The sequence below is a fragment of the Ranitomeya imitator genome, chromosome 1 (genome assembly GCF_032444005.1).
Source record: "Ranitomeya imitator isolate aRanImi1 chromosome 1, aRanImi1.pri, whole genome shotgun sequence".
NCBI classification, from domain to species: domain Eukaryota; kingdom Metazoa; phylum Chordata; class Amphibia; order Anura; family Dendrobatidae; genus Ranitomeya; species Ranitomeya imitator.
In genome coordinates, this window is record NC_091282.1 from 184116266 (window position 1) to 184133960 (window position 17695).

General features: G+C 42.6%; 1 protein-coding gene across 1 annotated transcript in view; it reads left to right on the forward strand.

Moving 5' to 3' along the window:
• CAMK4 (calcium/calmodulin dependent protein kinase IV) overlaps nucleotides 1-17695 on the forward strand; it is a 317938-nt gene that overhangs the window by 262778 nt on the left and 37465 nt on the right. Inside the window, exon 7 of the mRNA XM_069752704.1 lies at nucleotides 6462-6536. Within this exon, the coding sequence (XP_069608805.1) occupies nucleotides 6462-6536 (75 nt within the window). The remainder of the gene's footprint in view (nucleotides 1-6461; nucleotides 6537-17695) is intronic.

Here is a 17695-nt window from a genome sequence, read left to right on the forward strand (position 1 = left end):
TTTGCTATTTTTTCTGTCCAGCTTGCTATATTGGTTTGTCTTGCTGGCTGGAACCTCTGGGACGCAGAGGGAGCACCTCCGTACCGTTAGTCGGTGCGGAGGGTCTTTTTGCGCCCTCTGCGTGGTTGTTTGTAGGTTTTTGTGCTGACTGCAAAGCTATCTTTCCTATCCTCGGTCTATTCAGTAAGTCGGGCCTCACTTTGCTAAAATCTATTTCATCTCTGTGTTTGTATTTTCATCTTTACTCACAGTCATTATATGTGGGGGGCTGCCTTTTCCTTTGGGGAATTTCTCTGAGGCAAGGTAGGCTTATTTTTCTATCTTCAGGGCTAGCTAGTTTCTCATGCTGTGCCCGAGGCGCCTAGGTCTGGTAAGGAGCGCTCCACGGCTACCTCTAGTGTGGTGTGATAGGATTAGGGATTGCGGTCAGCAGAGTTCCCACGTCTCAGAGCTCGTCCTATGTTATTAGTAACTATCAGGTCACTTTGTGTGCTCTTAACCACCAGGTCCATTGTGTTTCTGAACCACCAGTTCATAACAGGAAAGCTACAGGAAATCAACTGAACTGATTAATTCTTGCAATGACAGAGCAAGGAAAACTTGTACTGTTTAATAAGATGGTGAAGCAGTTCTTATCAGTGCAGGAATTTGTGTAAGTAGGCACCACAGTCTTCTGGCCCCTCTCTGTCATGGTATCTCCATGACAGTTGTATTACAGTGCAAAATGGGCAAGCTAAATGTATTACTTTCTTTAGCCCCTTAACCCCAGAGCTTTTTTCGGTTTTGCGTTTTCGTTTTTTGCTTCCCTCATTCCCAGAGTCATAACTTTTTTATTTTTCTGTCAATATGGCCATGTGAGGGCTTATTTGCAGACTTGTGAATTTGCACATTGCACGTAGTGCACACTGTGAGAACTCTCCAGTGTTGGGAGCATTTTAGTTGCTAACCACCTAGCTTTATGCCTGATACCAATCTCTGCCAGCTCAGAACATTCACAGAACTCTCCTGTCAGCACTTGAGCTGCTGCACGTCAACAGAATAGCTCTTTTTCCTCCGCTCTGCTCTGTTGATAGGACGTGACTGCCGATGTAATAATGATTGACAGCTGGCTCCCCGCTGTCTGAAAGTAAACTTGGCACTCACATGTGAAGACGGTGATTTATTTTATTTGTGCAGGCAATCCAAAACAGACATTCTGGTCTGAAAATGGATCTTCTTCAGTAAGGCCTCTTTCACATGTCCAGATAATTTAGGTACCGGAGAAATCGGTACCGGAGTTATCCATGTCCGTGTGTCCGTGTGCTCACGTAGCCCATCAGTGTGGCACATGTGCAGCAGCCGTGTGCTGCCCTTGTGCCGACTGAGGACCACACGGGCTGTGCAGGAGACAGCGCTACATTTAAGCGCTGTCCCCTGCTTTTGGTGCTGAAGCCGGCATTCATTCCTTTCCCCAACAGCGTTCGCTGGAGAGAAGGAATGAAAAATCCAGGGTTTTTTTTGTGTGTTAAAAATAAAGTTTGTGTGTCACCTCCCGCCTCCCATTGCCTGTGCGCCCGCCCGCTTGCCGAGAAATACTCACCCAGCTCCTGCGATGTATGCTCTCAGCGCCGGCAGCAGGTCCTGTGTGAGCAGTCACATGGTACCGCTCATTACTGATGAATATGCGCAAAACACGGAGAAAAGCGGACATGTCTCCATGTTTTGCACATGGACACATGGTCCGTGAAAACACGGAGACATGTGCATAGACCCATTCATTTGAATGGGTCTACATGTGTCAGTGTCTCCGGTACGTGAGAAAACTGTCAGTACACGTACCGGAGACACTGACGTGTGAAAGAGGCCTAACACAGATTGCACAGGTAAAAGGAAATCAGAAGCCAGCTGGCAATCATCATTACGTCAGCAATCATGCCCCAACGACAAAGCAGCTCAAGAGTAGAAGAGCTTCTTTTTGACATGGAGCTGCTGAATCACCGTCAGCAGCTGACAATGACAAAAAATAATTTTTTGGAGGGCTAAAAATAATTTTGTAATTGGGTTTCCTTAAAAATTTGGAATTGTTTCCCTTTTATAGCCTGTCTGCTGCTGACTGCAGAATGACTTAACTGAGAGTCTGTTAGTAAGCTCTCTATTATGACACTAAGGGGAGTTTGTAATTCTTTTATGATATTTGTTCTTAGCTCTGCTTGGTTGATTTATTACCACAGACCACTTAAAAGTTGAATGTGCAAGAAAACAAGGAGCCTGTAAAACCAAACAATGCCAATAATGTTATGAAACGGAATTGCAAAAATGATTTTTAGCCCCAAATACAAGCAAAAAATGAAAATTGTAACCTAAGGTGGACAACCCCTTTTAGTGAATTTGGTGCATCTTACTCCAACAGACTCTGTAGTAAGACTGGCATAAAAAACACCTGTCCTGAGGAATCTGGCCGCTAGCGTGTGAGATTAATGTAACTTTGCTACTGGCTTTACCAGCAAAGCTGATTGAGTCTAATTTTCCTGACCTGTACCGAAACTACAACCGCATTGTAAGACGTTTAATTTTAGGTTTACTATTATCTGATTGATTGAATTTTCTTTGCTCTGCTCTCTTCTGTATGATATTTTCTAAGAACTGAACTGAATCAGAGTCAGAAGTGTTGTATCTCTGCAGATCAGGAAACGTGTAATCACAGGCATCTGCTGCTAGAGAAATGACCAAATCTCAGAGTCATGATATATCAATAACTGTATGAATGTCTGAAAGCAGGCACAATAGTGTAGTTTGTTTATGAGAATATAGATTATATTCATTATGTGTGTTTTTTCGTGTTTGCTTGTTCATCTTCATCATACAAATTGATGACATGATTCATTTATCATGTAGATTTAATTCAGTTTTTTTCTGCCCAAGGTAATTTTCCCATCTAAAATTTAAAAAAGAACAGGACAAGCAAAATATTTTGCATTAATATATTCAATCACCTTATGCAAGTCAGCCTGTGATTGACATAAAGTGTGTCTAAATAATTATCATCAATGATCTTTAAATAGATAGATGTTGGGATTCCTGCCTAGTCAGGAAGTAAAGCCAGGAACATTAGCAGCTTTATGTCGTGTCGGCAGGGCTGCAACCAGGAATTTCTGGGCCCCATACTGGCAAATTTTAGGGGCCCATTGAGACTGCACCCAGGCTCCACTCCAGCTCTGCCTCCACCCCTCGAACCTTCTACAGTCCCACCATCCGCTCTTGGAAAAACTCCACTTCTGCACCACGTCCTCACCAATCACACATTAACCTTTCCCATCGAATACCCATACATAGATAGCAGCTGTTGTTTTGGCTAAAAAAAATGTAAACTGCCACCACCACTGCCAGTGCAAAGCAATCATCAAAGCAAAAGATGTCTACTTTGAAGAACCTAGAATATGAGACATAATTTCAGTTGTTTCACACTTTTTTGTTAAGTATATAATTCCACATGTGTTAATTCATAGTTTTGATTGCTTTAGTGTGAATTTACAATTTTCATAGTCATGAAAATACAGAAAAATCTTTAAATGAGAAGGTGTGTCCAAACTTTTGATCTGTACTGTACATTGAACAAGTACCGTCACACCATGGCCGGACCACATATTACCACTTCATAGTGACTGAATAATATCATCTACAAGGGACGAAAACAGCCACGCCATAACCAGACTACATAGTACCACCACATAGTGACCAAATAATACCACATACATTGTACAAATACAGCCACACCATGACCATGAAGAATATCATCTACAAGGGACGAAAACAGCCACATCATAACCAGATCACATATTACCACCACATCGTGACTGAATAATACCACATACAAGGAACAAATAGTGCTACACCATGACCAGACCACATATCACCGCCACCTAGTGACACAAAAATACCACATACAAGAGACAAATACTGCCACGTCATGATCAGACCACATATTACCACCACTTAATGACTGAATACTACAAAAGCGACCGTCAACCTGTACAGTAACATGACCCCCCACTGAAAACAGTAACCACAAAAATAAAATACATCACAGCAGTAATAATATTCCTTATTAGCCCCAACAGTAATAATGTTCCACATCCTTCTTTCATATGTACTCAATTCTGGACCCCACGTGTCTCATTCCTGGCCCTACATGTTCTCCAATTCCTGACCCCATATGTTCTCCCATTCCAGGTGCATGTGACTCCATCCTGCCCCCATGTCTTTCCATACTGCTCCATGTCTCCATTCTGCCCCATGTCTCTCCATTGTGCCTCATGTCTCTCCATACTGCCCCATGTCTGCCCATACTGCCCCATGTCTCTTCATACTGCCCCATGTCTCTCAATTCTGCCCCCATGTCTCTCCATTCTGCCCCTATATTGCAGCCTTACAAAAAAAAAGTAAAAAGAAAAAGTTACTCCTTACCTGGCCACTGTCCAGCCGTGTCATCTCCCTGACTAACCTGAGCCGCAGACACTCTGGTGCATGGCAGTGACGTCATATGCCCACAACATGCTGATGTCAGCTGCCGGTCTGTGATTGCCTGGCGGTTGTTAACTATTGATGTACGCTAAGGGTTCCTGCACGTCAATATAGATTTTAACTGAAAGTGTGTCTGAGTACATATGTTCAGTTATTGGACCGGCAGAATCCTGCCGCTGGGGCTTGGTGAGCAGAAGAAGGGGGCCCGGTGCTGCCAGTAAGGGCAGTAATGCACTGATGATGGCCCTGTCTGTTGGTGTGCAGAATTCCTTATATTATTGCTATGCAGTTTTACGTTAATGGCTTTTAAGGAATAGTTTATAACAACCAAGTGTGTGTGGACTTGAGATCATCATGTAAAGTTTTAATTTCTTTAGTGATTTGTAATGTTTCTATCCTGAATTTAATGTGGGAGCATTGCAGCTGGATGTGGGTTTTTTCATTTGTAAAGATGATTTCAGAAATAAGGAGTTGTAGGTCCATTTTCCTAAAACAAATACAAGAAGCACTCTATCACTACACAAGTAAAAATGTGATCCAGTCACAGAATTAAGTTTATGACACTGATACAACTACTGAAATCGCAACAAAACCAATCTTACCATATCAATATGAGAATGAGACCAAATCACACTGAAAAGATACAGTAACATTTGGAAACGTGTATGATTTGGAAATTGCTGTATTTTCAAAAGGATGCATGTTAAGAAAAATGCAGATTTTATACTGACAAAATCCAAGATAGAAACAAAATGAGCACATATGCTGCTGTAAGTAAATAAGAGCAACAGTGAATATAAATAAATAAGGTACTTAGTTAACACCGTTTTTGATCAAACAAAGCATAAAAGCCATCCCACCACCGTCAAGCTGAACCCAAATTCTGGATAGTCCTAACCTCTAGTATTAAAATCTTACCATTAGTGATGGGCGGAGACCTGTGGATGTTTGGGTCCAACGAGTTCAGCCAAACTTTAAAAAAAAGTTTGGTTCGGGTTTCAGAACGATACCCAAAGTGGAATCTAGACCCCTTTCAAATGCAAGTCACAGCGCTGCCGGCCACAGCGCCACCAGTCACAGTGCTGCTGTTCTCACGCTGTAACACAGATGACAGCACGTGTGACAGCACCTGTGACCAGCAGTAAAAATGTTACCACCTTTCACAGGCGTCGACTGATGAGAGTACTACTCTCATAATCGTACGCCTGGTTTTGCTGATAGCAGAGAGAGCAGGCGTATGATAATGAGTGTATTCACAAGCTGGCACCTGTCCATTAAGGTAATAAATAAATAGTTTCAAAAAACGGTGTGGAGTCCCCTTTAATTTTCATAAACAACTGAGGCCCCGACGGCTGGGGGCTGATGTTAATATTCTGGAAAGGGGCCAATAGCCATAAAGGTTCCCAGGCTATTAATATCAGTTTACAGCTGTATGCTTAGCCTTTACTGGTTATTATATGAAAGACCCCCCAAAAAATGATGTGGGGTCCCCCATATAATTAATAACCAGCAGAGGCTAAACAAGACAGCCGCAGGCTGATATTAATAGCCTAGGAAGGGGCCATGGATATTGACCCCTCCCAGACTAAAAACATCAGCATTCTCTTTTGACCACTGTATAGTTCTACATTTGGACTAACTAGCAGTCAGCCTCTGTATCTGCTGTGAACAGTAGGACATAGACCAAGGTCTGGGTTAGAACGAAAGATTAACGCTGGCCGCCCATTCTATCTTCATATGTTGACTTATCAATAAAACTTAAATCTTAACTGCATATCTGAGTGCCTTGGGATGTCATACTATTGTATATTTTGATAGACCTCTTGCATGGGAATTAGTATCCCTTGTAATCCATGTCATATTTTTTTCTGTAATTGTACAGCATAATTGCTGGACGTAAATTGCATATAAAGTTTGAAAAATGGATTTGAAAATAATCTTGTCTTATTATGATTTTCCAGCCGACTTTGGACTTTCAAAAATTGTGGATGACCAAGTGACAATGAAGACAGTGTGTGGAACCCCAGGCTATTGTGGTGAGTAAGAAGCTGCACTGTACGTGGTTGTATTTCTATTAGAATTATGTGTAGAGGGCTGAAGTCCCATGTACTGGTGAAGGACTAATAGGATGATATATTCCAAGTGTATATTACCCCGAAACATAGAACGGTACGCATACCCACATTTGCTAAAAAAAATCACTTTTTTTCTATTTTGCTTTGAAGCACTTTTATCAAAAGTTCGAGAGCAGTACCACAATGTAGGAGCATTTTTGAGCCACTTTTGACTCGTGAATCATTTTAGCCCTTTGAAAAATAATGTAATATCTGAAATTGCTTTGGGCATATTTTTAATTGAAATCTACAAGTCATCTAAGCTTTCAGTTTTTTAATGATCCAGCGATATTACATTATTCTTGATTTTCCATGCTTATTAGGAATCTGAATTATTACAATTGGCGCACATTATTCCGCTCTATGTTTCTGCACTTACTATGTATTTTACTACTGATGTTCCTCAAAAGATTTGTTCTGACAACAGATGGCGAAGTAATAGTCTGATGAATGTACACGAATAATTCCATTAGCCAGGGCAGATCTGTCCGGAACTGAAAGGTCAATGTTTGCAGCCCAGAAATGGATATTATCATGTGGGTATAGAAAATAATAAAAGATATTCAGTGTTCTGTGGATTTGTTTTACATAACACAACAAGAACTGAACCTTTCAGGACAATTTCTTTTTTGGTTCAGTGCATGTATTTGGAGCTAGAAATCATTTTTTTCAATTTGATTTAAAAATTGAAAACCATTTTGCTTTTACAGGCTTTGTTTCTCCACACATTCAACATTGATGTGATCTATGGTCATACATGAAATGAGTAGAGAATAGCTAAACAAGACAGATAAAAAAGCTACAAATGCTAACATTGGACAATCAAAATTAACTCACAGAAGGATTCTGTTTTTGTGCATAGTTGAGTTAGTTGGCCTTGTTTCCATGTTGGAGGCATTGTTTCTGGTTGCAATTCTTCCAAAAAGACCACTTCTGGCCAGATTTCTCCAAACAGTAGATGGGTGTAGCTGAGTCCAACTGGGTCCTACCAATTCTGAGCTAATGGCACTGCTAGACATCCTCTGATTTTGAAGGGAAATAAGCTTGCTCCATCTTTCGTCTTGGCCAACCATGGTCCTCAATGTTGCCCATTTTTTGGTTTCCTCAATGCTGAGAGATACAGGAAGATACTTATCCACCATGCAGTGCTATTTGGGAGGCATCTGATTAGCTCCAAATTTGCTCTGCAACAGAACAATGACCCAAAACATAAAATCAGCACTATGATTCATAAGCATAAAGAAGAACAAGGAGTCCTGGAAGTGATGGTATGGCCTCCACAGATCACTGATCTCAACATCTTCAAGTCTCTCTGTGATTACATAAAGATGCAGAAGAATTTCCATAAGTTTACAACCAAAGAAGATCTGCTGATAAAATAGATATTTTGTCACATGAACAGCAAATAGTCCAGTAAGTGACACATCGGTGGAATCAGGGTTTCTGTCATTACATTATTCTGCTCCCACATTAGGTGTAAAAGCCTTGTGATAGATAGATATCACTTTTCTGTTCTGTTAGGCTGTGTTTTCATCTCATTTGTTTGAACTGTACTACTCCTTATATTTGAAACAAATATTGAACATGTCACCAATTTTCTAAGTAAATATATTTCCAAAGGTGCCATTGACATGAACTTCTCACCAGATGTCGGTGACAACTCAACCAATCCACCCAGGGAAAGAAATCAAACTGTAGATGTCCATAAATTAAGTTATTTGTACTAATGAGAAACAAAACTTATACTAACCACAGAGCGATACAGGGGACTTCAAGAGGTTTTTACATGAACAAAAGTTAATTTTAATCAATAGATGTTGGAATAATAATAATTCCCACATTTGGATGTATTTACATAAAATATTCCTGTGCTGAGTAGTGTTGAGCATTCCGATACTGCAAGTATCGGGTATCGGCCGATATTTGCTGTATCGGAATTCCGATACCGAGTTCCGATATTTTTGTGATATCGGAAATCGGTATCGGAGTGTGCGGTGCGTATGGTTCCAATGGTCTGGAGGAGAGGAAACTCTCCTTCAGGCCCTGGGATTCATATTAATGTAAAAAATAAAGAATAAAAATAAAAAATATGGATATACTCACACCTCTGAAGAACCCTGGCTGTCACCGCTGCAAGCGTCCGCCTCCGTTCCTGAGAATGTAGTGAGTGCAGGACCTTTGATGACATCACGGTCAGGTGAGCAGTCACGTGAGCGGTCAGGTGACCGGTCACCTGACCGCGACATCATTGAAGGTCCTTCACTCTCTGCAATTCTCAGGAACGGAGGCGGACGCTTGCAGCGGTGACTGTCAGGGTTCGTCGGAAAGGTGAGTATAGCCATATTTTTTATTTTTATTCTTTATTTTTTACATTAATATGGATCCCAGGGCCTGAAGGAGAGTGATCAAACCACAGCTCCTGGGCAGGGGAAAGAGCAAAAGATTATACAGACAGGACAGCAGGGATCAGAAATGATTGTTTCTTTGAAATAATACATTGTTAAAAACATGCAGTGAAATGTTTTACCTCACAGAAAGAATCAGCTGCGACCTCCTGCTGTAATGCCTGTATACTCTTTTGCTTCCTCCCCTTACAGTTGTTAATCCTGTCTGCAGCTAACTCACTGTTGCTGGGCAGAAGATAGACGAACAACATTACAAAATATCATAATGCATTATATAACCATCAAATCTTCAAGGAAGTGTGGGCAGCTTCTCACCTGACACATCACAAGGCATATACCTTTCTTTTGACTGATAGCACTGAGTAGAATCCTCCTGCATGTGTGCACATGGACCTCTCAGAAGCAGCCACAGCAGAAAAGTATGTATGCACACGCACCGACTCCTGCACTGACGCTGTGTGTGCGCACACTGGAGGGATTCTGTTCAGGAAGCCCTCACTGTTTGCGACTCCTGCACTGACGCTGTGTGTGCGCACGTTGGAGGGACTCTGTTCAGGAAGCCCTCACTGTTTGCGACTCCTGCACTGAGTCTGTGTGTGCGCACACAGGAGGGATCCTGTTCTGGCAGCCCTCACTGTTTGCGGCTCCTGCACTGATGCTGTGTGTGCGCACACTGGAGGGATTCTGTTCTGGCAGCCATCACTGTTTGCGACTCCTGCACTGACGCTGTGTGTGCGCACACAGGAGGGATTCTGTTCAGGAAGCCCTCACTGTTTGCGACTCCTGCACTGAGGCTGTGTGTGCGCACACAGGAGGGACTCTGTTCAGGAAGCCTCACTGTTTGCGACTCGTGCACTGACACTGTGTGTGCGCACACTGGAGGGACTCTGTTCAGGAAGCCCTCACTGTTTGCGACTCCTGCACTGACGCTGTGTGTGCGCACACTGGAGGGATTCTGTTCAGGAAGCCCTCACTGTTTGCGACTCCTGCACTGAGGCTGTGTGTGCGCACACAGGAGGGACTCTGTTCAGGAAGCCTCACTGTTTGCGACTCGTGCACTGACACTGTGTGTGCGCACACTGGAGGGACTCTGTTCAGGAAGCCCTCACTGTTTGCGACTCCTGCACTGACGCTGTGTGTGCGCACACTGGAGGGATTCTGTTCAGGAAGCCCTCACTGTTTGCGACTCCTGCACTGAGGCTGTGTGTGCGCACACAGGAGGGATTCTGTTCAGGAAGCCTCACTGTTTGCGACTCGTGCACTGACACTGTGTGTGCGCACACTGGAGGGACTCTGTTCAGGAAGCCCTCACTGTTTGCGACTCCTGCACTGACGCTGTGTGTGCGCACACTGGAGGGATTCTGTTCAGGAAGCCCTCACTGTTTGCGACTCCTGCACTGAGGCTGTGTGTGCGCACACTGGAGGGACTCTGTTCAGGAAGCCCTCACTGTTTGCGACTCCTGAACTGACGCTGTATGTGCGCAAACTGGAGGGATTCTGTTCAGGAAGCCCTCACTGTTTGCGACTCCTGCACTGACGCTGTGTGTGCGCACACAGGAGGGATTCTGTTCAGGAAGCCCTCACTGTTTGCGACTCCTGAACTGACGCTGTGTGTGCGCACACTGGAGGGATTCTGTTCAGGAAGCCCTCACTGTTTGCAAAGGAGCACTATCAATCAAGATACAAGGAGGGGCCATGTGATGCTACTTCAGGGAACTGTGCACTGACAGCACTGTGTCATGCCAAGGGTGTGCCGAGTACCCTGATATGCATGTTAATCAGAAGGATTTTCTGGACCCTAAAGTCAAGGAGTAATACCTTAAACATATGTGTTTTATAGGGGCTAAGACCCAAATATGTCTGTAAACATAATTTAAAAGGAAGCGGTCATCTGTTTCATTCTGCTCAAAGGGCAAGCAGCGTGAATCAAAGCCTGGCTGCGCGATTCCAGACAGGTGAATTTTGCTTTGTAGCGATCCAGCTTGACTGGTCTCTCCCTATATACACACTAGAGAGACCTGTCAGTCACTTGCAAAAGCTGGCTGAGGACAGAGCTGGACTAATTTAGTCTCCGGCATAAACTCTAAAGTTTATTATTTTCTAAACTGAATAATACACCTGTCTGTGATTGTGCACTCAGGCTGTGAAGCACGCGGCTCGTGGCTTGGCCATCACTAATAAAATGACAGGTTCCCTTTGATTTATGTATGGGGGGGGTGGCAGACTCCCTTTAATTTAATGAAGGCAATTTAGTTGCTATCTATCAATACATTGGTGCTGTTTGGACCATGGCATTATTCACACTGATGAATTTAGTAAAATAAGTCATGGATGTTATTACAGAGCTGTCATTTGGTGAATTTCACTTTGTTCTGCACGCTGCCTAATTTCTGACAAACAGACTTGATTTTCATGCACAAGTGAGGCCATGGCTGCTGGTTACGCATCTGTTCCCTGGTTTGAATTATTTATTCCTGTCAAACCAAATGCCCCTCACTAATTCAATATTTCTTTCCCTTTGTTAAATAAAACTGAGCACAAAATATTGTATGGAGAAGTGGATTTTGTAATGAGAAACAATCCTCCTAATTATCCGGCTCGTGGCTTATTGTGAGTTCAGTGTGATTTTAGACATCTACGATGCCCATAATACACATTTGATGGAGATAATGATCTTAGGAAAGACTAATTATTAAATTACAAATAAAGCTTGGTCTGATCGGTGAGGAAAGATCCCCTCGCGTTCATCCCATAGAGGGCTAAGGTCAAGTTCGCATTTGCAGGTTGGATTCCTCACGGTCCTTTACAGTACAATAGGAGTAAGAGAATCCAATTCACACGTTGCAGAAAAAATCCGCATGAGACTGTAAGCATGGTGCAAATTGCAAATCTCAGGATGCTTATTTTTCTGCGGGTTTTCATTTCGCATTAAACCCCATGAGATGCTTAGTAATGGACTAGAGTGAAATCCACGGTGAAATACGCAGGTAACAGAGGTGGATTCTGCCTGCAGATCCTTTGCAAATTTGTTGTGGATTTGTTACCAGAAGAAATTTTCTTCAACATGTGAACATGGCCTTATCTGAAAAATTCCAAAGCCTGAAATGAAAGTGCCCATATCTCAGTTTCTTGTAGCACCCTGAGCATGAGTTTAAGAAAATAAGATATTGAAAATAACTACACGTCACCTGATTTTTAATCTTTGAAAAGGCAATTTTTTAAAGAAAGAAGACAACAAACTAGCCAGCTAGCTAAAGTACATTATATATTAGAAATATGCCACTGATTACTAATACTGATAATACCAGTGAAACTAGTGTAACACTGGCTCTTACGGGACTTAATATTAATATCCTATAAATATCATCTTGATGGGGATCCAACTCCTGCCGATTCTACTGGTTAGATGATTAAACAAGCTGCAGCGCACCGGAGGTGGCACAATGTATCGTCTAGTGGCCGAGAATGGTACTGCAAGAGAAATAGAGAACTACCTCCCCTACTGCACTAGGTACAGTAGACCTAGGTCCATTCACATGAGAGTAGGTTGCATTGGCTGGTATGTAGAAGAAATAATAGTAAAGGAGAACAATTCTATGACATACTTTAGGTCACTAGCGCCTCATGGAGCTACATCTTTGTAGCATACATGTTCTACACCCAATGGGTGCAATTTAAAGTTAGTCCCTCTGGTTAGGTGCGTGCTGGAGATCTTACTCCATTTTGACAAGATAATTTTTTTCCCAGTTGCTTCTAGTTGATTATCAGAATAGACATCTGGATTTTCGATGCACTGTACAGTAGGGTTGAGCGACTTTTCTTTTTATAGGATCGGTCGGGTTTCACGAAACCCGACTTTTTCAAAAGTCGGGTCGAGTGAAATCGGCCGATCCTATAGAAAAGTCGGGGTCGGGGTTGGCCGAAACACGAAACCCAATGCAGTGCATTGGGTTTCTAATGGTTCCCAGGGTCTGAAGGAGAGGAAACTCTCCTTCAGGCCCTGGGATCCATATTTAAGTGTAAAATAAAGAATCAAAATAAAAAATATTGATATACTTACCGTCGGACTCGCCCTGGTTCTCACCGGCAGACTTCCTTCCTAAGAATGAGCGCCTGAAGGACCTTCGATGACGTCGCGGCTTGTGATTGGTTGCGTGAGCGGTCACATGGGCGTCACGCGACCAATCACAAGCCGTGACGTCATCTAAGGTCCTTCAGGCGCTGATTCTTAGGAAGGAAGGCTGCGGGTTAGAACCAGGGCGCGTCCGAGGGTGAGTATATACCTATTAGGAATATACTCACCCTCGGACGCGCCCTCGGACACTTCCTTCCTAAGAATTAGCGCCTGAAGGACCTTAGATGACGTCGCGGCTTGTGATTGGTCGCGTGACGCCCATGTGACCGCTCACGCGACCAATCACAAGCCGCGACGTCATCGAAGGCCCTTCAGGCGCTCAATCTTAGGAAGGAAGGCTGCTGGTGAGAACCAGGGCGCGTCCGAGTGTGAGTATATCAATATTTTTTTTTTTATTCTTGATTTTACACTTAAATATGAATTTCGATACCGATTCCCGATATCTTAAACATATCGGAACTCGGTATCGGAATAACGATTCCAGATCAGAAGATCGCCGACCTCATGGCCGACCCCACACAGGGGTCGGGTCGGGTTTCATGAAACCCGACTTTGCCAAAAGTCGGCGACTTCTGAATCTGGCCGACCCGTTTCGCTCAACCCTACTGTACAGTATAAGTCACTGAGAAAATGCTTGAAATATGGTAAAGTACTTTAAAATTCATATATTCGCCACTGAGATCACCTGTGGTAGGTGAATCATGTTGGAAGGGGGATATAGTTTTCAAATTTACTTAGCAACTTTTTGAACCATATATATAGTTTCTGGAGGATTTTTACTCCCATTTGGCCTGCTCAGACTCTTATGCTTGTTCTTAGTCTTGTGACACAGAGGGTTTAGAATGCAAAGATATTGACTGGCTAAGGCTAGCTTCACATTAGCGTTTGTGTGCACAGCGTATCATCTGCATGCGCAAATGCACATCATCTTACGCATGATGGCAAGAAATGCTGTGTGTGCATGCGTTTTGGCATGCATTTGCATTGTTTATGCGCATGCGTTCGATATTTCCAATGCTTTACAGTAGCTTTTCCTTGACATCAGACACCGAATAGGCATGTCTCATGGGATTTCTATATATAGACACTGCACTGATGAAATCCTCGTCTTTGGCTGCTTTATCCAGCTGCAAGATGGATCTTGACATGGACAGCTTCTATGATAATCTGGATTTGCAATTGAAATTGGCTTTTGCTGTGGCTTGTGAGGAAGAAAGGAGAAGACAAAGATGGAAAAGACGTCCGTCGCTACTGACAACACCCCATCCTTGAACTCCGAGAGAGCCGTGGAGCCTACCACTAGTTGTACAATGAGCTGCGTGAAAACCCGGAGAAGTTTTTTGAATACACGAGGATGTCGGAACAGAGTTTCGATGACTTGCTGCAACGTGTCTTAGGATCCATCACCAGGCAGGACACACAACTCCATCAAGCAACTCCTGCTGAGGAACGTCTGTTGATGACCCTGAGGTACGTAATTTTGAAAAACAATCACATGTCGATAGTATTATTGTTAGAAAAGCCATGTATTATTTTTTTTTTCCATTTTATGTTTGGCAGATTCCTGGAGAGACCTTATCAGCTCTACATTTCCAATTCCGGACTGGAGTGTCCACCCTTTCTGGGATTGTTGGAGATACCTAAGGAGAGTAAAACTAATCCCAAACTGTTCTTCAACTATATCAATAGTAAAAGAATAAAAACTGAAAATGTAGGCCCCTTAAAAAATAGTGAGGAAAGAATGGTTGTAGATGACGAGGAAAAAGCTAACATATTAAACACCTTCTTCTCCACGGTATTCACGGTGGAAAATGAAATGCTAGGTGAAATCCCAAGAAACAATGAAAACCCTATATTAAGGGTCACCAATCTAACCCAAGAAGAGGTGCGAAACCGGCTAAATAAGATTAAAATAGATAAATCTCTGGGTCCGGATGGCATACACCCACGAGTACTAAGAGAACTAAGTAATGTAATAGATAAACCATTATTTCTTATTTTTAGGGACTCTATAGCGACAGGGTCTGTTCCGCAGGATTGGCGCATAGCAAATGTGGTGCCAATATTCAAAAAGGGCTCTAAAAGTGAACCTGGAAATTATAGGCCAGTAAGTCTAACCTCTATTGTTGGTAAAATATTTGAAGGGTTTCTGAGGGATGTTATTCTGGATTATCTCAATGAGAATAACTGTTTAACTCCATATCAGCATGGGTTTATGAGAAATCGCTCCTGTCAAACCAATCTAATCAGTTTTTATGAAGAGGTAAGCTATAGGCTGGACAACGGTGAGTCATTGGACGTGGTATATCTCGATTTTTCCAAAGCATTTGATACCGTGCCGCACAAGAGGTTGGTACACAAAATGAGAATGCTTGGTCTGGGGGAAAATGTGTGTAAATGGGTTAGTAACTGGCTTAGTGATAGAAAGCAGAGGGTGGTTATAAATGGTATAGTCTCTAACTGGGTCGCTGTGACCAGTGGGGTACCGCAGGGGTCGGTATTGGGACCTGTTCTCTTCAACATATTCATTAATGATCTGGTAGAAGGTTTACACAGTAAAATATCGATATTTGCAGATGATACAAAACTATGTAAAGCAGTTAATACAAGAGAAGATAGTATTCTGCTACAGATGGATCTGGATAAGTTGGAAACTTGGGCTGAAAGGTGGCAGATGAGGTTTAACAATGATAAATGTAAGGTTATACACATGGGAAGAAGGAATCAATGTCACCATTACACACTGAATGGGAAACCACTGGGTAAATCTGACAGGGAGAAGGACTTGGGGATCCTAGTTAATGATAAACTTACCTGGAGCAGCCAGAGCCAGGCAGCAGCTGCCAAGGCAAACAGGATCATGGGGTGCATTAAAAGAGGTCTGGATACACATGATGAGAGCATTATACTGCCTCTGTACAAATCCCTAGTTAGACCGCACATGGAGTACTGTGTCCAGTTTTGGGCACCGGTGCTCAGGAAGGATATAATGGAACTAGAGAGAGTACAAAGGAGGGCAACAAAATTAATAAAGGGGATGGGAGAACTACAATACCCAGATAGATTAGCAAAATTAGGATTATTTAGTCTAGAAAAAAGACGACTGAGGGGCGATCTAATAACCATGTATAAGTATATAAGGGGACAATACAAATATCTCGCTGAGGATCTGTTTATACCAAGGAAGGTGACGGGCACAAGGGGGCATTCTTTGCGTCTGGAGGAGAGAAGGTTTTTCCACCAACATAGAAGAGGATTCTTTACTGTTAGGGCAGTGAGAATCTGGAATTGCTTGCCTGAGGAGGTGGTGATGGCGAACTCAGTCGAGGGGTTCAAGAGAGGCCTGGATGTCTTCCTGGAGCAGAACAATATTGTATCATACAATTATTAGGTTCTGTAGAAGGACGTAGATCTGGGGATTTATTATGATGGAATATAGGCTGAACTGGATGGACAAATGTCTTTTTTTGGCCTTACTAACTATGTTACTATGTTACTATGTTACCTGCCGTGCATTGTGTGACGTTCTGTGTCAAGAATTCCTCCCCCAACCAACAACTGAACTCTGGCTGGAAAATGCTGCAAAATTCCAGGACATTTGTAATTTTCCTAACTGTGTGGGGGCTGTGGATGGCAAACACATTCGGATTATGAAACCTGCTGGAAGTGGAACCAAGTATTTTAATTACAAAAAATACTTTTCAATTGTTCTCATGGTGATTTCAGATGCTGAATGTCGATTTGTCACCATGTTCGTTGGCTCATTTGGATGAGGAAATGACTCTCAGACTTTCTAAAACTTTAACATAGGCCAACGTTTGTATGATAATAATTTAAATTTTCCACAGCCACAACCACTTCCGAACACTGAAGGATCGCCAACGCCATTTGCTGTGGTTGGGGATGAGGCGTTTCAAATGTGTGCCAACATCATAAAACTGTACTCAAGTTGGGACTTGAATCACACCAAATGGATTTACAACTACTGACTGACAAGGGAACGAAGAACTGTGGAGTGTGCCCTTGGATTGCTGGTATCTAAATGGTGCATTTTGGGATCAGCCATCAATTTAAAAAATTGAGACAATTGATGAGGTTGTGAAAGCGTGTGTTGTTATACACAATTACATCCTGGCAAAAGAGCAACCCAACTTAGAAGCTGAGGAGCCTGTTACATTGCAGGATTACCAAGATCATCCTCTGAGGACTTCAGTGGAAGTTGCCCAGATGAGGGATAAGTTTGCTGCGTACTTTGTTTCTGATAATGGACGTGTCGCATGGAATGGTTTAAGCCGCTAAGTAAAATGTTCTTGTAATTTTAAAATTTACCTGTAATATTAAAATGTACCTGTATTGTACAAATGTACCTCTAATGCTAAAATGTGCCTGTAATGTTTGCTGACTTAAATAATAAAAGACCTCCAGTAAAACACCTGAATCATGGGAATGGATAGACAAACTGGAAGGGACAGACACAGACACAAGGGAAGGTAGTGACACATTTGAAAACAGAGACACATTGGAGACACATTGGTAGGTGA